This window comes from Apus apus, chromosome 3, assembly GCF_020740795.1.
Source record: "Apus apus isolate bApuApu2 chromosome 3, bApuApu2.pri.cur, whole genome shotgun sequence".
Taxonomy (NCBI): Eukaryota; Metazoa; Chordata; class Aves; order Apodiformes; family Apodidae; genus Apus; species Apus apus.
In genome coordinates, this window is record NC_067284.1 from 29,163,287 (window position 1) to 29,184,998 (window position 21,712).

At 36.8% G+C, this 21,712-nt stretch overlaps 1 protein-coding gene across 11 annotated transcripts in view; it reads right to left on the reverse strand.

The window, feature by feature from the left end:
- The window catches only part of MYT1L (myelin transcription factor 1 like), a 221,895-nt gene that overhangs the window by 34,796 nt on the left and 165,387 nt on the right, over window positions 1–21,712 (reverse strand). For all 11 annotated transcript variants that reach the window (XM_051614624.1, XM_051614622.1, XM_051614632.1 and 8 more), the window contains 2 exons: window positions 21,188–21,309; window positions 20,194–20,262 (listed from right to left, as the gene is read on the reverse strand). In XM_051614624.1, the coding sequence (XP_051470584.1) occupies window positions 20,194–20,262; window positions 21,188–21,309 (191 nt within the window). The remainder of the gene's footprint in view (window positions 1–20,193; window positions 20,263–21,187; window positions 21,310–21,712) is intronic.

Below are 21,712 nucleotides of genomic sequence, written 5' to 3' on the forward strand. Positions count from 1 at the left end.
GACTATATTCCTAGGCTTTTCTCTAGTTCTACCAGAGCTAGATAAGCTTACATATTTAGATTTATAGCTTAACTAGCATGAGACCAATAGGATGTTACACAAGGGTACAAAGTCAGAACTGAGGTAGTTGTGTCCTCATTATTGTATATAACTTTGGTTGACATAATTTTAAAATTAATTTTAAAACTAATTTTAAAACATAAATTCTATCTAAAACACACCAATAAAACAAAGATACAGTAATCTGCAATGCAATTTTAAAACCTTACTTTTTTCTTTTTTTTTTCCTTTTAGAGATTTTATCACAAAATTACAACGGCTTTTTGGAACTAGAAGGATTGCAGTTCCCTAGGCAGTACTCACGGAAGCTGTGCTGGGGCTTGAGCTCACGCTCAAGCTCAGGCTTCCTCTTTCCCTCTCTCAGAAACCTTCAGTTGAGATTCAGCAACACAGAGAAACCTGTTTCCATCTCACTCAAATCTTGTCTTTAAGGTTTGACCAGTTTATACATTTATATTCAAACTGAAACCTTGGCTCTAGAATTACTGAAGCCCAAATTCAGCACACCACCCAAACACAAGTTGGGTCATTGTAACACATGGCTGCATTTTTGCTAAGGAGGATGATAAAGTTTAACTTCATTATCAGAGACAGTTTTGGCAACTGTAACCAAATAACCTTGCCTCTCTGCTTCTTGCCCCTTAATCACCCTAGGCTTCTTCTTTGCACTGTACCAGGCCTTCTCTCTCTGCACACTTCCAGGCTCAGTGCCCTTAGCACTACAGCCTGATTTTCATGAAGGAAAGGGCATGTTATTAAGTTACACTGTAGTTTTCACACGAATTGGCAGGTCTGTAAGTTATTCCTGTACTTCTTTTTAGCTGTCACTCTTGGGGGATTAATAATAGCACTCAGTGGAGAATCTAGAAATACAGAAATCATGACTAACTAAAAAAAAGAGCATTGACAATTCTGATTGTGGCAAACTGCTTCAACATTCTAATTTTGTGCTGAGGAATTCTGCTCCCATGGAACTGAATTCAGACTGGTCATGCCAGGAGCCATCAGATAGTATTCCCTTCTAGGATCCACCTAACTATATTGGTATTCAATCGCAATGGGTTGCTACAAAATACCTTTCATCACCTGTTATTAGTAATCTGGTGTATAAGCTCTAAAGAATGTTGTTCTTTTTATTGTTAGCATGTACTATGTTGTGGATCCAATCTTCCTTTATGCAAGGAAATGAACACACATATAAATAACACAGTCTATCAGACAGAATATTTATCCTATAAATTACTAATTAAACATTTAAAGCAGATGTTGCTAGTAACCCAAAAGAAAAATCATATTGAATTCCACAGGAGAGTAAATCAGTAAGTTGTGCCAAAATTCAGAATGGTTCTTCAGAATGTTCCACACCACAAAAGAACTGTAATTTAGTAGAAAAGAGTTTATTTCCCATAGTTTCCTATAGTTTTATGTGGTCAGCCTCTATAGTAGAGGTGTACTTTTCTGATGAAGATTCAGAAAGGCTAGAGAAATAGAATTGTTTCCTGTGGGATTTTTTTCATAGCAGAATGTAGAATTTTTTAGTGTCTGGTGGTTTCTGTGTATTTGAGATTCTGTTTTATTTGGCTGAATCACCAAGAACGGAATTCATCGATTGGGAGGCTGGAAGACAGACACAATAATATTTTGCATTTCTATATTTCATCTGATGATCTGAAAGTACTTAACAAACATTAATGGATAAAATCTCACAATACTGCTTTGAAGAAGGGAATAATTTGACAGATGAAAACTGGGGCATAAAGAGGCTAAATGACTTTACATAGGAAGAGGAAAATGGCTAGAAGTAAACATTCACTGCCCTGTTTGCAGCTATAAAGCCATATGACTTCTGAAACTACATGTAGATTCATAAACAAAATACTGTGGTGTTTTTTGGTTTTGTTTGGTTTTGTTTTTTCTAGTCATGTAGTCCAGAAACAAAAGATTATAAAAGTAAACCTGTAAAATTAATGTGTTTGCAGTTCCCTGAACTGCATATCTGAGGGAAGAGAAGAAAACAGGGAGTAGATAAGAAAGGGAAGGGACAAGAAGAAGCTTTGTAAAACTAAGAAATGGAGTCTTCTATAAGGTACGGGAAGTATAATGAATGGTAATATCTCTATGAATTTAAGTGCTTGTCAAAAAAAAAGAGGTTTGCAGCCCTTGACAAACAAGTCCTCTTTTTAAGTACTTAAGTGACCTAAAGAGAGAACAAGGTTTTTTCCCTCCAGTGTCTTCCTATGCTACTCACCACTGACCTGCAGAGAGCACTCCAGAGCAAGAAGGGAGATCAAAAACAGAGCTGTGTGGTCCTCAGTGGAGATTTTTTGGCCATGAATGTGTCAGTAACTGTCAGGGTCCTGGTTATTGTTATGAAAACACCTGCTTAGCAGGAACTGGACAGAAACCAGCAACTCATTTTGCCTTTACCTTTCTAAGCAGTGAGAGCAATGCCTCCCAGCTGTTACTGTTCCAGTCAGCTCTGTGAAAGCAATCTGGATGTGTGAATCTCTAAATCTTGTTTTCAGTCCCAGGTACTTTGGTAGATTGTCAAGCACTAATTAAGTACGTGAAGTGGGAATGCTGCTGATCCTTCTCCCCATGAAGACACAGAAGAAAAGCTGTTGTCCGGCCTAATGTCAGTGGCACACAGATGCTTTTCCACTTTTACCCTGTTGTCTTTTATTGTCTGTTTTTTAAAACAGTATTTACCTTCTGAATTCCCAAAGTATTTATACTTTATTTTGATACCTAGACAAAAACCCCCCATATCCTACCTACACAACCTGACTCTGAATTTGCAATTAAAAACTTGTTTTGTCAGGATGAACTTATTTTCTCTTAATTTTTTCCTCAATGAAACAGCACATATATGTACTTCTTAATTCTTTATTTTACTCCTTCCATTTTCTTTCCTGATGCCTCTTTTCCCCTTTTTAAAATTTGTTATCCTTTTCCCACAGTGGAGCAAGAACCTCCATTTGTTTTTGTCCCATGGTTTCCTTTCCGTCCATATTTCTCTGTGGTATTTCTCTTCCACGTTCTACTCCACCTTTTTCAAGGTTTTTGTTTTTTTTTTCTTCATTGTCTGTTCTTGTCACTTTTAAATTCTCTCTCTCCAGCTTCTTTTTTTTCTCTGTCCCCTTTGGCTGATGTCTTAATTCACTTAATTCCTCCCTCATCTTTTCCTTCTTTCATGATCTCTAATAACCTTGAAGACTACAGTTCTTTCTTCTTTCCTCCTTTTTGTTGTTTCTTTCTATTATCTCTTCTTCATCACCCTTCTCGTCCTCCTGCTCTATCCTCCCAGCTGATTTTATCTTTCCCTTAGTCTGCATTGCTTGTGGTCCTCTCATATTGCTGAGATGACTGGGTACATATTGCATCCTTGTGTCAGGGGAGCAAATGCTCTGTGTTGTGAAACCTTAACACAGAGTCATTTTAAGTATGTTGCACTCTTATTTTCATTAAAGCCTTTGTAATCTTTATTACTGTTTTCAAAAGGAGAAGAACTAGGCTAGCACTGGGCACTTCTGAAAATTGCATTCTGAGCTCATTTGAAGCTCATTTGAATTGGTTTAGGAAGCAACATAAACTCCATGGTACAGGTATGCTGATATGGATGGCATCTTGGGCATCTTAAGTCCATGGTTTCATGTTCAAGGCTAAACCTATGGTCTAATCCTCACTAATATACATACAAAAGCATGTGATGTTAGAACCTTATAAATATCAAAGGTTGATAAAGATGCATTGTAAGCAAAAAATAGTAATAATTAAAAAAAAAAAATTAGATTCACAGGTTAATGATTTCCCTGTACTAGAAGGAGTACTTCATCACAGAGATTTAGTTTTATCAAAAGCAGTACATACTACTTTTTCATATGTAAAACACTGCTAAAATTTCATACTTAGCAGAATGTGACTGACAGGACAGGCCTCACTGGAGGTAATAGGAAAATTTAAAAGCCAAAACCACACAGATATAAAGGAAGAGGATTTGAGGAAATAACCAGAACTAGAAAAAAATTGTAACAATAAAAATTGGTCAAATGGCAAATTAATGAATTGACAAAAATCTTCTTCTAACTTGTCAACTGCTTTTTGGCATTGGACCCAGTGCAGTTCAGGAAGAACATGCAAGAGATCAGGGGATCCAGGCAGGGATCACTCCTGGTAGGGCATTACTGAGCCCTCTCAGAAAGCACCTGCGGAGTGCAGACTGGAGATTGGAAAGCAGTGTAGAATGGAAGGATTTTTTGTTACACTTTCACTGTACAGTCTTTCTATCTATGTGGGAATGAAGCCAGGCCTATGGAGCCAATCCAGACATGAAACTAAAATAATTTTGGCTCAGAGATTTCACAGATTAACTTCAGTCTCTTCTACCTCTGCTGAGAGATTGTTCTGTCTCTCTCTCTCTTCTTCTAGAAATCGCCAGCAAATGAGTAGTCCTAAACTGGCTGACTGCATATTCGTCTCCTTAAGTAAAACTTAATTAATTCACTGACTTTCTGCATGTACAGTTTTTCTGTCCTTAGCTGCTGGTATTATCCGTATTGCACTCCTCCATTTTTTTAACTGTGTGTGTGGAGAGAAAGAACATTATATGTTTTTTAATTACACTGAAATCCATTTTCCTATAAATAGGCTAAAATGCAGTGTGCTGGCCTTTAAAATAATGCTGTGCACTCGAACGCACAGGTAAACACGATGCATTTAAATTGATTCTATTGCTTTAGAAAAAAATATTCCTGTGCCTTCAGTTACCACCTCTGCATGCCGCCTGTTCTGCTAGCAGTCAGGACCTCCCAGCTTCCCAGCAGCAAGTGCCCTGACGTGCTGCCTGCTGTTCTCGCACCTAGCACCAGCGCATACCGCCTAACATGCCAGTTGCCAAAGGCATGGTATGTGCCTAGTGTGAAATAGCTTCTGTGCACTACCCAGGGGGTGCTCCGTTCACAGGAGCTGCCAGGGGGAAGCTGTGAATCAGCCCTCTCCCTGGGCACCTTGCCCACGCCTTCCCTCCTGCCAGCATCGCCTGCCTTGGAGGCAGCACCGGCCAGCTGCAGGCCCCCTCCCTGCAGCAGAGAGCATTTCCTGGCACCAGCGATGGATCAGTTCCAACATATGCAAATTCAAATGTTCAGTTCCAAACACCTCATCCTTTGGAAAAAAGCTCCAATTTTATAGCGGAGGAATAACATTACAAGATTGAGGCTCAGAGAGAAATGCAGTAAAACAGGCTTAAGAGAACACACCTGACCACTAGAAGCAAAGCCATGTGAGTTCTCTATCTCCTAATAGCATTGCTGCAAGTCCTTGGTCAGAAAAATAAAACTCACATGGGCTTGTTTTCAGTAACTTTGGGTAGACACATTTGTTTCTGAAGATGAATGTTCTTTTCCTGGTTATTCTGTTAAAATGGGAATCACTAACCATCTCAGGAATATCTGCTATACAGCCACTGCACAGCAAGATTGGTCCAGTCAGGGTTTGCAGGAGAGCCAGTGACCTGGTTTTTCTTGCTCCCTATATGTGAAAATGGGTCCAACTGAAGCACTTGAAAACAGTAGTATTTTGATATTCTTTGCCTTAAAAGGTATCTTTAAAAGCTCCTACAGCTGGTCTAACTTTTCCATTTATTATGTAAATGTAAAATTAGGTCAAACGCTGAGTAGTTTGAAAATGCACTATTTAAAGTAGGGAATTTTTCCCCTGATAAGAGATCTACATTGTGGTTAGGTCAGTAGCCTGCTGGTTGCCTTGAACACTGTAAAATTATCAATGGTGCAATTTTTTAAATGTTGTCTCTATGTTGATGCTTCTTCCATGCTTTGCTCTATTGTGCTTCATATATGTTCTCCAAGGTGAAGCAATTACCTAAGGTCTGGTGAGCCCAGCAGTATGACCTTGAATCTGCCCTTCCTGAGAGTTTCCTGGAGGTTTGGGATGACTTCAACATCTACAAATCTGGAAGACTAAAAAAGGTCAGTACCTCCCCAAGAAATGCTGTGAAAAGCTGGACTAGTTGGACTAGCTAGGACTGCTAAAAGCAGAGGAAACAAATCAACAACTTTCATAGAGTCTTTGTCTTAAAAATCCAGTAAAGTCAATGAGAAGAGACTGGGCACAACCTAGCATTAGCCATTCCTTAGCTACTCTTTTTATCTGCCTTTAGTTTGGACAGACTGTTCAATCTCTGCACGCACAAATACTTGGTCAAGAGAAGAACTCCAGACTATCACAGGAATGGAGACAATTGGATCAAATGTAAGGGGGAAGGGAAAGGCTGAGTGGGAAGGATGGAAAGAATAAAAGCATGATGGAAGTCAAATTTATACGTACTCTTTTGAAACAGTATATAAAATACTAGTATGAAAGACAAGCCTACAAAATAGGCCATAACATTGCTAGCCCTGTTTAATTAAGAAAGAAGCAGGAGTCCTGCATCTAATAACAGACCTCTCAGCCTAGCATTATGGCAAAGCCATAAATGAATAGGATTGTAAACACCTTTGAGTTATCTAGGAAATACATCATGAGCAACATGAGGGCTCAGAGGTCTGTAAAAAACCCTCAAAAACTAAAATAATCCAAATGACAGAAAATGTAATAGGTTGGATTTTTCTTCACTATTAAGAGCTTGTTTCTTACTGTCCTGTTTGAAAAGAGCAATTAAAAAGATGATTTTCAGTGCACATTCAGAGACATAAGGTAAACATAAAAGTTCAGTGTAAGGTGTGTTTAGGTGACTAATTGCATCTTAAGGCCAAGAGGTATGTGTTGTTCCACAGGCAATCACTGCAGTGTGCCCATTAACAACCTTGAGAAGTGCTATCGTTCCTGCACTGGATGGACTTTAAACCCTCTTCTGAATGTATGTGCTTCTATCTGAAAACACATGCCATCTAATGACAGGGACAGGTTAATATTTGGATGAAGGGAGCAAACTCTCAAGGGTTTCACTTTCCCAGTCAGATAAAGCAGAGATACTACTTTCTATTTTGGAGGTGAACAGTCATCAGCAAAAGACTAAAAACCTTCAGTTTTTGTTTCACAAAAACAAGCAGATTTTTCCCCCTAGGCCTAAAAACTTTTGTCAGAAGCCCAAGTGAGGAAATGTGAAAACACTGAGTGTGAATTATATCAGACTGTGAGAGACAGTCTGGTCTAGTAAGAAGGCTAATGAACAGTACAACTAACAGAAATCCAGTTTTGTTGCAGTGTGAGTTTATACCCATTTTGATAAATTCTGAGGCATACTCTAATTTTTGGTGCAATTTACTTGAGACTTAAGCTCCATCTACACTGACTTTTACATATAACCTCACCATTTACTTGAATTTACCTCAGGCCTGCACCATTAAGACTTAATAATGAAGGGGAAAATTCTTAGGGCAAGTCCAGTCATGAACCTGTCTGCAAGGACAGATTGTACATGACCACTGCTATGCCCATCCCTACAATTACTCCATCCTACTGCCTTGAGGTCATCTCCCATGGTAGACAGTTTGCAGACAAATCAGTCCTAATGAAGTAACACTTAGGAGGAGACAATGCCAGTGCCTTTTATATTCTTCCCAGTGCTCTGAGAACTACAAATACTAAGTTGCAAGTTTGCATTGATTTCAACCCCTTCTTGATAGATCAATTATCAGCCAATTTATTGTATAATTGTATATACTTGAAATATTTTTATGTGTTCTTCTCAACAATTGAAAATGATGACTTTGAAGACCAGTTTGCAGAACTAATAAATGCTTAGAAATTCTCAGTCAGGTAGATAAAGTGGCTCACACCAAACATCTTGATTAGTGAAAGGGACTGTGTGCCTGAGACAATACTCCCAGTTTCTACTCCAGGCATCCATCTGCCTCTGCTTCAGAATTTCCTGTCCCACCTGAAAGGAGGTTGCAGCTGTCTGGGAAGCAGTAAAAGAAAAAACGGAGCTTTTAGAACAGTATACAATAACCTGAAATTGGTGCCATTTCACTCTAACCTGTCAGCCTGTATGAGGCACTTTGCACATTATGTGAACAATGGAGACATCCATTCAGTGAGGGCAGAAGCTCTGATAAGACCATTAAACCTCTTCCAGGCTAAACTACTCCTTCTTGTGCTGGAGAATGTATTGAACAGCACTTAAGCAATAACTTCAGCTCCATAAGAATGTTCCAAGGTATCATTAGGTAGAGCACTTGAAAATGAGTTATGCTTTTTATGGCCATGAGATATGCTCTGGTGTCTTTTCTTACTTTGGCCCTCCTTGCTTTCTCCTTAAAGTTAACAAAGGCAGAAAGCCCATGCTTTTGTACCATTTCCCCTTCTGCACCTCCCATAAGATTAGGCACTAGAAGCTTGGCTAATACAGTAAGCATTTCATGAAAGAGCCACTTTCATTTTGCAGCTTAATAGCTGCAGGAATAGTTTGCTAAACAGCTGCATAGGGTGCTGGAGAGGTCTGAGGTTACAAACAGGGATAAATGGCTGTGCAGCACAAAGGCACTGTGCTACTGCAGACTGCAGTGTAGCAAACACCCTGCTTGCCCAGAAACACTACTCATGGTTGGGAATGCAGGCAGAGAGAGAAAGTGCTCATGTTCTGTTATACCTTAGGGCTCAGAGCTCTCATGCACTGCAGAATTAGAAAAGAAGCTTCGAGTGAGACACTAACTACTTTGCCTTACATGATTTTTACAAGAAAAAGGTTTTCCTCTGATTATTTTAAGCAATACACCTCTTTTCCAAAATCACTTGTTGTTACTGTGTGCTTATGGCCAAATATCCCTGAGCATCTATTTACCGCTCCTTAGTTTGATTTCTCATTCCCTTGGTTAGCATTGAGAAAGATCTCATCTAAACATCCAATAATACTTTTCTATTTCCAGAGTGAATTTTTACATCCTGTATTAAAATTCTGACAAAATATTTTTTAAAAATCATTGTCCTCACAAAATTCCCACTAATTAAATGCCCTCAGACAAGGATTTGGGAGAATAATACGCAAGACAGGAACACAGCTGAAAACAAATTCTGGTTTGATTAGCTCAGAGGCTGTGATCCTCAGCTATACATAACATGAAGAAGAGCATCTTATTATCCTCCTCTCATGAACCAAGACTAGGCAGAATTCCAGCCTTAACACCCATTCAGCCGTAGGAAAATCACTAATTTCAAGAAGAATGTAGCATCTCAGGAAGGTCAAATAAGACTGTGGAACAGATTACCCAGCAAACTACATCTTACATAAACGTCCCCCATAGATTGCCACTTCCCAGTACTTGTGTGGATTGTATCTCTTGCACAGAATTTAATCCATTGGCAGTGTCTTTGGAAACTGCCATATTTAATTTTTTTAGGGTGAAAGAAATGTACAAGAAAAAAATAACCTTTGGCTAAATATCTTATTCATTACATTTACCTTACTTTTGAATGGAAAGTATTTTCATCGGCACAAACAGACAATATATTTTTTTTAGCCTTAAAGACAGTCCTACTACCTTGAAATAATGGCTTTTAAGCTTGAAGATGGAGTCAAATTATTTTTGAGATCATGCTTGAGGATACAAGACTTCATATGAAGATATAAAACACATTTGGATTGTGGTACATTCATGTTCACAAGAATTTTTTGAAAAATTGGAGAAATGTGGTCCTGAAATGTTTACTTATTACCCATTTGTGAATCAGCAGCATTTACTCTGGGTTCAGTAGCATAAATACCAAAATTCATAAAAGTGGAATTAAAATCAGGTAAACTATGGTTAAAACATTGTATTCTGGATAAAAGTTTGGCATGTAAACTGGTAGACCATTACCTCTCATATGCATAAATATTACATAGTTTTAATTTGCAGAGCTTTATTGTATTAAATATAAGTAAAACAAAACTTAAATAACTTCCTTACCAATAATTGATTAATTAATACCTTAAAATACCATTTTATTGTGCAAGAAGTAATGCAGGACTCTGTCTATGACAGTATCAACATGAAACTGCTTTTGTCAAGTGTAAGGAGTGCAAATTCTGCTCATGGGGTTATGCATGGAATTTGGCCTTGTAATATTGCTTTTGCTGCATTATAATAATGTTGCTTAGGGAAAGTTCTTCACAGTTATAGAACATAAATCTCAGATCCAAAGCCATCTAAAGATGGTGGGAGGTTTTCCACTGACTTAAGAGGACTTCGGTCAGGTGTCAGGAAATACTTAGAACCAGTGATGGTGTCTTTTTCTGTGAATGACACTGTTGAGAATTAAACCTTAGCTGGATAAAAAAATATAATGAAAAAAGATTCTCTTAATACTTCAGCTGTTTCAGAGTTACAACAGGTGTATTGGGTGTTATTAAAAAAACAGGCCCTTGCCCCTCCTCCATTACACCTATACTTATGGGACATACTTACGCTTTCCTGACAGATGTTTCTTGATTAGTGCATCAGAGGAAAACAAATCACCACCTACAATGGTTCCTGGAGAAGCCTTGAGGAGAAACCCATAATCTATCATTTTTTAAAAATTATTCAGTTCATTAAATTTAATTTTTTATGAATTCTCTGCTTTTTTTCCATAATTTGCTTATAACTATTATTCATGAGGAACAAAATTAGTGATTTATGTCCAGCATACCAAACATTTCAGCTTTTAAGTGAAATCTTATTTGTGAAATACACAGAAATTAAAATATCAGACACTGAATTAATTCAATTTAAAAAGAAAACTCCTGGTATTTAAAAGAAAAAAAAATACACATATCTGTAAGGAATAAATAAGGGGTTTTTTAATATCTATTGTCTGATATGATGTCTGTCTCATGGCTGAATTATATATTCAAATAATGTAGTCAGAAAGTAAATTATATATTGTTTACCTATTGAACTCTGAATTCAGCATTCAATAGGCTGCATTTAACACAGGGTCATTCTAATTCTTTGAGCTGCTATCAGTTTATAACATGCTTTTTGTGTGAATTATTTTTTCAAGGCAAGTATTCGACTAACTGATTGGGGAAAAAAAAAGTTCTCTACCTGAAATAAAAGAAAAAGAAAGAGAAAGAGAAAAAGAAAGAAAGAGAAAAAGGAAAAGGAAAAGGAAATAGAAAAAGGGGACAAAAAGACTATGGCTTGGTTTTCTTATAAACTGCATCTACATGATTTGATTCCTTTGCTACTTAATACAGAAGTGCTCCAGTATCTAACAGCTTCTGAATGAATTATACATATGGCTTTTTTAAGCTGATCACATGCTTTGATTATGATGTCCCCATTAATTTGCAGTCTGAAAATTTGGAAAATGGATTCTAGGTTCATCTCCATGTAGTGTTAACTCTGAAGCCTGAAGATGGCATTTCAAGTATCACTCTGATTGACTATTTTATAGCAGACATACTATGTAAATAGTATAATTCTGAAAACTGCATTTTAAATATAATTTATTTAGATTAAGTTTGTTAAAAGGTCTTTTTTCCTTTTTAGATAGCAATAGTAACGTACTTATACTGCAGTCCTCTCCTGCCTCTTTTTTATTACAGAATATAGGCACTGCTGGAGCTGAGTACAGTGTAAGCACAGTCAATCATATGAAAATAATTAATGATGGCCAGTGTTAAAATGCTCCTCAATATCTAAGATAGTTTCACACAGTGTACAGCAAATGAGCCCAAGCTGAATGAGCACTATGTCATTGTCTGTAGAAGCAGAGAAACCAGCAGAACTGGAAGCAGTGGAAATTCTGTGTGTATTAGGGTAGAAGAGCAGTTTTTACATGCAGATGAACAAATGTAAATTCCACTTACTGGGAATACAAAAGTTATTGTAAAACAAGATTATGATGAGGTGTTTATGAGGGTTATGCAATATTTTAGAGATATAAAACATTGATATAGATACTACAGTGCTGCAAAAAATGTGTGCCACATAAAGTCCCAATAGCACTGAGATAAAAATAAAGGGGTGAACTTCACTGCATGGCAAATTCAGATGTTACTGTGCAGGTAGAGACATCAAATAATCGAGTTAGCAATTGGTCATTCTAAGAAACCAAACAATGCAAGGAATTTTATAACTTCAAAAGATAAGATAAATCAAACATGAATGCTAACCCAAGAGAGCAGCTGAGGGCATCTGCCCAGATCATCACTGTTGTATCTTAGCGTAACTCCATGGGAGGCAATGGAGCTATGCTAATTTACACCAACTGAGGATCCAGATCATCATATTTAGGACTTGGAGTGATAAAAATACTTTTATTTTGGGTTGTATATTAAAGGGTTTTGACAGTCTGACCAAACACAGAAAATGCAAAACTTTGCACTTTTAATTCCCCTGTTAGCAAATGTAGTTTATGCAACCTCCCATGGGGATTGCCTCAGCACTTGGGATATACCACAGCATCATGTTGCAGATCTTTGCAGATCTGGATGGAATGAGCAATTGGTTATGATCTGTTGATTTGAAGCAAAAAATGATCAACGTCACAATGGGAGTTTGCACAATAACCAAATTGTGCCAAATAAAAGACCCTTGAATTGAATACAAGCAAATGTCAGGCTGAATGAGATTAATTGTGTAGGACACATTCAATGACAAAGAAGTATGAGCAAACCCAAGAAAGGCAGAGTTAACTGTACAAATGGAAAGACTCCAAGACAAGAAGGCCTTAGAGAGATTCTTTGGGCATGTTAACATAACTAAGCAAACTCATAGATAATCATCACAATTAAGTGCTCCTTTCAGAAAAGCTGCTTAGGATCTGCACAGAATTGCACTGAATGACTGTCAAGAGAAAAGTTTTGAAAATTAAAATGATCTGTCAAATAAGCATTCACACTGAAATATCTGGTGATCAGTCAAGAGCTTAGGAACTAAGGGCCATATCTTCAAAACTGCCTAAGCTGTTACTGCAGCCACCAAATTCCACTTTCAAAGTTAGGCATACAGAACTTGCAGGGATGTGGATGCCCAGCACTTACATTCCTTCTGAAAACACAGTTTAGACTTAAGTCACACAGATTGTTTGGAAAAAAGTACTCTAATTCAGTGAGCATTCACCTGAATCGAGACTATTTTGGGTGATAACTAAGTGGCAAATGGTTTTAACTACTGATTAAAATCCAAACAGTAAAAAAGTACAGCTATCGATATATTTTGTTTTTAATAATTAAGTACATAAAGAGGCCATAAACTATTTGGGTATTGTAGATGCCACTGTGCAAAAGAAGCCTGTAATTTCAAAGCATTTCATGGTATTGAAAACTTACTAAGGCCCTGATTCTGCGAGGTGCTTCATGCAAACCATTTTGTGCCTGCATGGAGCATTTCACAGCATCAGAGGTACCAATATGCAGATGGCTTTCAAGGAGCTTTTTAGAGAGTACATGCTTTAAAGACTACCTCTCAGTAATGAAAACAATGATGAAGGTTCTTACGTAAACAGAACTCAAGTATTTTCTATTTTGGAGACAAAGTTGACAAACTTAGGTGAGAAAAATGGAATGACTCAACCTTACCAGAGTCTGAATGAGTTATTCTAACAGAAAGAAGCCCAGCCACTTCCATATGTAAAACTTATTGCGACTACAGAGATGAAGTTGCTGCAGATGATGGTTTCTATACAAAGGACATTGTCATAACACCACACAACATGAGGTTGGAAATGCTAGGTATAACCTACAGTGCCCATTTGAGTATTGAGAAGTGCAGGAACAGAGCCCAAGGTGTTCTGTTCTGGCCAGGCATGCATGCTGCCATCAAAGATAAGGTATCCAAGTGGAAATCTGCAATAAATACAGGAAACAAAAATGCAAAAAAACCCCACTGAAACCACATGAGATTCCTAATTTCACTTGGCCCAAGGATCTAGTTGAACAAAACGGGAAAGATTATTCCTTATAGGTGAACTAATACGGGGGATCTATGTTCCTTGGTTTTGTTTTTAATAATTTCAATTAGATTTGCACATTGACTTGCAATTTAATAACACATTAAAAACCGCAGTTTGATTTACCATAACATTGCAGATAAGTTAATAAAACACTATAATTTACAAATTACTCACTCTCGTAATTTTTAACATTACTCCAAATACATCAGGTTTGGTCCTTGCAATCACATTTTCTAAATAAAAGTTAGCTAAAACATCAAGGTACTTCATATCTGCAGATTCAAAGGATACATACTTAGCATCAAAGTAGTATTTAATTATAACACAAAGTTATTTAGTAGGCTTAACAACCTCAGTATTCAAGAAAAACTGTAATGACAACTTCTGTTGATCCTCCAATGTTAAAAAAAAAAAAAAGGACATAAACAATAGAGTTAAAAAAGTGATCATTAGAATGGAAAATGTTGTTTCTCTTGCAATAAAGAGTAATTCTCTAACAGAAAAGTGTGTGAAGGCTATATAATAGGTCATAGTCTTTCTGAGTTCTTACAGGACTTGACCTCAGCATGAAAAGGAATGGGAAGGCAAGGCAAGGCAAGGCAAGGCAAGGCAAGGGATAATACTCCTGTGCAGATGAAGCAACAAATACACACCCAGACAGTCAACATCAGAAACACCTCAAATGGCAAACAGAGGATGTAGGTGGAGAAATCACCTCAGCAGCTAAACACATCTCTGTAGAAATAACTGTTTTGAGTACAAAAAGTGACCATATGTTGGGAGAGTTATCAAGGTTTAAGAGTATAGATACTGATCAATGTCCAAGAATAACCTAGCTACTTGCCTGAAGACAGGAAAGCTTCTGTGGTGTTTTACTAATACACCTATTAATTTTTGGGTTTGCATTTCAATTTTGTGTTTGGATAAGGCCTATTTTTTCTCAAGATCACTAAAGTGAGGAAGAAAATACTACTTTTTCCCAGTAACATTTTATTTTATATATTCATCAGAATAAACGAAGCACAAACTTCTCCATTTCTGGGAGGATATCCCTTCTTCCCACTTGCTAGTTCTTGCTGAGCAAATTGCAGTAAAATTACTCCAATAAAAAGCGAATATTAGCGATTTTACTAACATGGAAAAGTTTCCCTAGAAGTATGAGCTAAGTATATTCTTTCTATCCAGAAAAAAAAAACTGAACTGTCTGGACTTCTTCCTAGAGGAGTTGTGGTTGATAGGGAAATCTTCAGAGAAACTCAGCTTTCCATCTGAACTGAATGGAAGACACTGCCAAGATGACACATCTGGGAACAGGGAGACAAGGTTAAAAGAAAGATAAGAGAAAGAGCAGAAGATGACCACCAAGAATATGGAAATTAGGGCAGTGACATGGAAAGAAGAAGGCACAGAAATTCCAACTCTTACTTCATTGTGGAGAATGTGCTGTAATAGACTGGGCTTCATAGTTGGATTAAAGAAGAAAATAAAAGCTCTCAGGCTCTACAGTAGGGAGGGATATGAGACTGTGGCCTGCAAGTTCCCATATATTTCCATAGGGGAATACCAAAATATGTTGACCACATAAAACAATGACATGCAACATCTACATAGAGACACAGGTGCTTTGGGACTGAAGGACTGGGCATATTGCAACACTATCAGACAAGTATTCAGATTTGTAGACATCTGGTTGAATTGTAAATCTTTCTGAGGTTCAGATTCATTAATATAAGCCCTAATGGTATTTTCTGACAGAAAACTGACCCAAGGAACAAGAGCAAATGTTGATAATTTGATAGTCAGCTTCATGGTAAGACAAAACAAACACTTGGTTACCTATGACCTTTGAAAATGTGTGTTTATTTTACATCAAAGTAGCACTAAGTAGAATGAAGTTTGCCATTTTCTGGGAGTCTCTAGTACCCAGGTTCTCTGGTTCCCATCTTGGCACTGAGCAGAAATGTTCTCAGTCAATATGATGCATCTTGGCTGGGATTGATTTACTGATGATAAAAACGTGTCCTTTTTAAAACAATATTAATTTTAGAGTTTTTTTATTATTTCATTTTGAATAAGATTAAAAGGTTTTTTAAAATGTTGCTTTTTAATAATATTTATGATTATACAATGGAATTACAGTTTTGAAGTAACTGTAACTGCTAGAAAACCCTCCTATGATAAGGAGTATATAAGGAAAACTGATAATGAAAAGCCCCTGGGTAGGATTAAACTGGATTTAACTTATTAATATTTTAATATTGGTAGCTGTCACTGGGTGGGCTGTTAATTGATTTCCCATCATAGTTAAGTTTACTCTGCAATATTGTGTCCCTAGATCCTCTAAAAATTAGTTGCTTTTCACAAGTATTATAACCCAAATCTTAATGATGGAAAAGTTTGGATTCTTGCCAAATATTAATTTCGTCAGAGACCTTTAAATCTGTTGACCTCTTCTTTGTGCCAGGAGCAATAACTGAGAATTAAAGCTGAAGAAATTCTGTTATTTGGAGACCATTGACCAGGCTTTGTAACTGCTTTGGTCTGCTGATAAACTACGCATAAAGACTCTCCTGTTTTCACTTGGGCTTTGGGTGAAAGTGGAGAGTTGCCCAATCTGCATGGTAAACCTGAGCAAGAAGCCTTAGAAGAGAAGCATGGGTAGTAAGGAATAATTAGGCTGACTGGAACAATGTTATTATTCTGGGAACCAGGAAATATGAGTGATGGAATTTATGGAGCGACAACTCCAAAAAGGCAATACAGTGAGTGTAACTCTTAAGCAAAATAAACTTTTCTAAATTTTTCAGATTCTCATTTTGATTATTAATATTATCTGAATTATATTATTCATTAACACTATTTTAAGTGTCTGCTATTTCTTATTTTAACTGGAGCTTAAAAAGAATCAGTGTGTAAGCAAAATTCCAGTTATGAAGCTGCATTATACATAGCTTGTGTGTGTTGTAGAATGCACAGACGGAAATCGTGGACTGGTAAATTGGGATATAAAGGTTTACCAGTATTTGTTCACAAGCTATGCATGGAAAAACCATAAAAGTAGAAAATCTTTCCAAACTATGCAGTCCAGAAATACTATGCTGCACTATCAATTCTTGTACCATACTATCAATTGTTCTCTGTATCCCACGCATTAGAAAAGTATTTGCCAGATTTACAGAGTTGAAATCTTCATGGATGACTGGAAACAACTACAATGAAAATGGGAACAAGGAATAAAAGATGAAGAAGAAATTAGAACAGTAGGAATTGGCAGGGACAGGACAGAACGGACCTCAGCTTGGGATATAGGCAAAAAATGTGTATACATTTCTCTTTACAGCCTGAGGCAGCAGCCAAGGTTACTGTTCAGCTGTCAGCAAATAAGACATTAGCTATGTTCCCCACCTCCTCCTGGTACCAGTCCATCCAGAGTATTATACCCGTTAGTGCTGCTTGCTACCACAGTAGTATAGGTGACCCATACAGCAGGCATCAAAAATTCCCATGCTCGCTGGTGGCCTGACAGAGAGCCAGCAGAAACCCACATTATGGAATTTCTGCTTCTTTTCAGCTTGCTCTTTTAAAAAGCAAGAAAATGATACCTCGAAACCTCACAGACCGAAATATAAGTGATGTAAACAAAGTGTTTTACAGTTTAAAAATTCCAAAATCGAAATAATTTATGTAGCTTTGGTTTAGCTGTTTTGTGCATACACATTACCATTTACATGATCATATCTTCTTCCACGTTTTGGCAGAGAACAAGAGCATAAATGAAAGCTGTACAAAGGATGCTGCCATCCATAGGACTCCCCTCCTTTTGAATATATGTGAGAAAGGTGAAGATGCTTTATTGTCCTCTCTGTACCAACTTCAGCAGGATAGAGAGACAGAGGGCAATAAAAATATAATTGTGATGGAGGCAGGAGATGGGTTGATTTGACAAGGAGATTGAGACAGGGAGTAATGTGGAAAAACTGATGAAGGAAAACAAGGCAGCGTGAATGAACCAAGTGGAAGCTGGGACTCATCAGAGTTTTAGGGGAGGAGAAAGGGTAGTTCCATGGCTGTTCTGGAACACTGGACTCCATCCTGCTTTTTCTGTAGAGTTCAGCCCTTTTCACAAAGGGTCATATAGAACTGCTGAATTCTCACAATTCCAAGCGAACTCAATGGGCACTTGGCTTTGAACATATACAGCTCTCTACAGTGCAAAAAAACCTGTCAAATGGAGTACTAGTAGTCTGAAACTGAGCAATCAAATCATATGCTCAAGTTTTCTGGCTTTAAAATGGGGATAATGTCAGTGTGTAATTGCAGATGAAAAGAAATTAATTTGTTTACAACCAAGATAAATGAATTAGGATACAATGGTAGTGACAAATGTGTAAACAAATAAGTAGCTATATCCTGAGAGGACAGTTTGAGAAAAGTGCAGTAAATAACAGACAGGGCCACACATGAGATGATGAGGAAACCAGAAGAAATTCATTAGTTGCTTATGCTGTGATTACTGTCTGCCCTGTGCAAAGAATTACTTTGCTATCCTATGGAAAAACGTGATCAGAAAATGAAGGATTGCCTTGTAATGAAACTGCAGAAGTAAACTGAGTTAAGTAAGCCTGCTTAAAATTCTGGCATATCCTAACTTTTGTATTCATGTAACAGAGTTTTTATCTATTCAATAGGTATTATGATAACTGCTAAATAAATAATTTATGTTAAATGCTAAGTAGATGCTGGACCTAAAAATATAACTTGAAATATGACTTAATTTTGCACTCTTTGCTTAGGCAGAACTTGAAATAGGTAGAGACAATGCATGAGACCATGTGATCTCAAGGTCAAGTTACTTTTGGTTTTTCTTCCCAGTCTGTGTTAGGTAGGCTTGACTGCAAATGCTTGAGAAAGGTGGAGGAGATGGGGTAGTTCAGGAACATTTCCTTAACACAAGCAGAAACTTTATAAAGGGTTAGAGCAGCAAAGTATGTACTTAAAGTATTATTCATGCTGCCCCAAGACTCTTGTCTGTGTTCTGTTTATGTCAGTACATTTCCTTGAACATCAACCACTTAACCTATCCCAACCCAAAACACAGGTCCATATCTGAGTTTCTTTGGGGTTATGTGCCCATATCTCACCCTGCTTATACTTACGTGTTTTCCCTGATCTCATTTATACCCCTTTTCCATGTATATCACATAGTCTTCTAGCAGTAGATACAAGCGTGATCTAAACAGATAGTTCCAAAACATTATTTTTGATTGGGTAGGAAACAAATTGTAAATTTTGCATCTATTGCTTGCATCTAGTGACTAGATTAGCTAAGACTAGACAGCAATCTTACTTCAGCATCTTTCTCATGCTTGCTTTCTTATAATTCCCATGCTTTACAGTTGATTTTTTCATCAAGGTATGTCCTGAACTCCAGAAATGGAACTTAAGGCACTCATTTATGGCAAAGACAGAATACTGCTTAGCATGGCAGCTTAAGCTACCCATTAATACTCTAACCATTTTTTCCTTGTTATTTCTAAACATCTTTCCATATTAACCATAGTACAAACTCAGGAGTACCACTATCTCATAGCACCAACAAATGCTATGTAGTTCTTCCACATACAGAGTTTTGATCAAGCAGGAAGACAGACCAAAGCTAAGTCTCACAATTCTCTAACTTTCATTGTTCACAATTGTCACCCCAAAGAACTGAAAGGAATTATAAAGAATGCATTTTAAGTACGGGAATAACTAAGTAAACACTAAAAACATAGTCATATGAGAAAATGCATTAAGCTGATAACAGTGATACAAACCTGTGAAAATTATGCAAACATTAGGGATAAACAAATTGTTTTCTCTTTCCTCTGATCTCTGTCTGAGAAACTACAGCACTTTACTGGCTGTGTAATCGGAAGTATTTCATCAGTCTAATTGCATGAGAATTTTCTGTTCAAACTAGCAAAGTCAAGCATTCAGTAAAAAAACTTAATAGGAATTTTAACATTTAGATGAAATTCCATAAGTTCTGACTTTTGTCCATCCTTATCACCTAATTAACATAAAAAATTAAATACTATGTCAACAGACATGTATAAAGCCAGCCTGTGCAGAATTTCTAGAGACTTCAAGACTTGTTCCAAGCAGTCTCTGCTTGTCCCTTCTGCAGCAACTCTCCAGACAGTGTTTCTAATTTCTAATTTGCAGTCAAATAAATATTTAAAAAGAAAATATTTTTTCTTTATATCTTACTTGAGTTCTTGTGAGCTTGTGGCCAGCATACTTCGAATGCTTTTGTCAGCCAAGGGACAGCCAGATAAACTGTAAGACATAGCAGGGCATACAAGTAAGTGAATCTCCTTATTAACGGAACACTTCCAAACAAACACAACATAAAAATTAAAAAGTAAAAGTTTGTAATGCAGAAAAGCGATGGGGCAAGTGCTGTAATATTGAATTTTGTAATATAGTTAACCCTCTGAATATATTTAGGTATCAACATTACTTCCAAAATTAAGTACTGCAAATGTTCTTGTTTGTTTGTTTGTTTCTCCATGACTAATAGAATGTAAAAAAACAGTATTTGAGATTCCTGGGTTAACTACTTAAATGCTTAAGAATACTTTGGAAATTTTAGTAATCTATTTAAAAAGAAAAGACGCTTATACGACACACAAATTAGCATGCTTTTAAGATCAACATTTATTACTCAAAGGGTTAACACATAGTTCAACGTTTTACTTTGACAGCATTGTTGAGGTAAGCTGAAAACAATAAATTGAAAAGACAGAATCCACCATGAAAAAAATGAAGTCACACCTTCTATGTGAGGCGTAATTACCAGTCACATGACCACTCCCATCACACCCTGGTGTTGGACATCTGCCACCAAACAAAAACAAAAACAGCCAAAATAGTAAGTATGTTTAAAAAAAAAAAAAAACTTTTAAGTTTCATTGTTTCCAGTTTAGCTGCAATGACTGCAAGGGGTTTTAAGCATCCTAATTGAAAAGCTGCAAAATGAACAGGTTTAAATGAAAATGGCGTCTCAATACAATATAGCATCTTTAAGAACAAGCAAATACACGTTAGCTTATCACTTTACTTAACTGGCAGTTTGAAACATTTATATGCTGCAAATGTTGCATGCTCATACTGCAAGGCGTATATGTACTCGTTTGTTTAAAAAAGGACAGAGAGAAAAGGTTAAAAGGAGAAAAATAATTTCACCTCACATTATGCTTACGTTATTAAATCCTTTTTGCTCTCTTTGCATTGAGGGTATTTGGGTTTAGGACTTGGAATTGTAACTTCACCAGGATACCTTCTTTCTTCAAGTGCCTCTTGGAAAGGATCCAAATCTTCCGGCTACAGGCAAATATACATGCATTAGTTTCAGCTAAGTGAGGTTACAACTTATGCAAAATGAAGCAAAGCAGAGTTGTCAGATGCCATGTCCTCTTTTATCCTATCCTGACAGAGAAAACGAATTACACTATTTTATATTCCTTCACTTATTAAACTTTTAAGTAATCCTTATATATGTCAATGAAGACTTCACAATATGTTGAATATATAGGTTATTTAATTAGGAAAAAGGGCAAAATGCAGTTTTTCCTATAGCTGTCATACTATTTTGTTTTAAAAGAATTAGTGATTTTTTTCTAAAGCCTAAAGCAGAGGCAAGGGAAAATAGGATGAGTACATATAGTATCTTATGCATCAAAAAGCCAATAACATTTTAACTGTTTAGAACAGCTCACGGATTAAA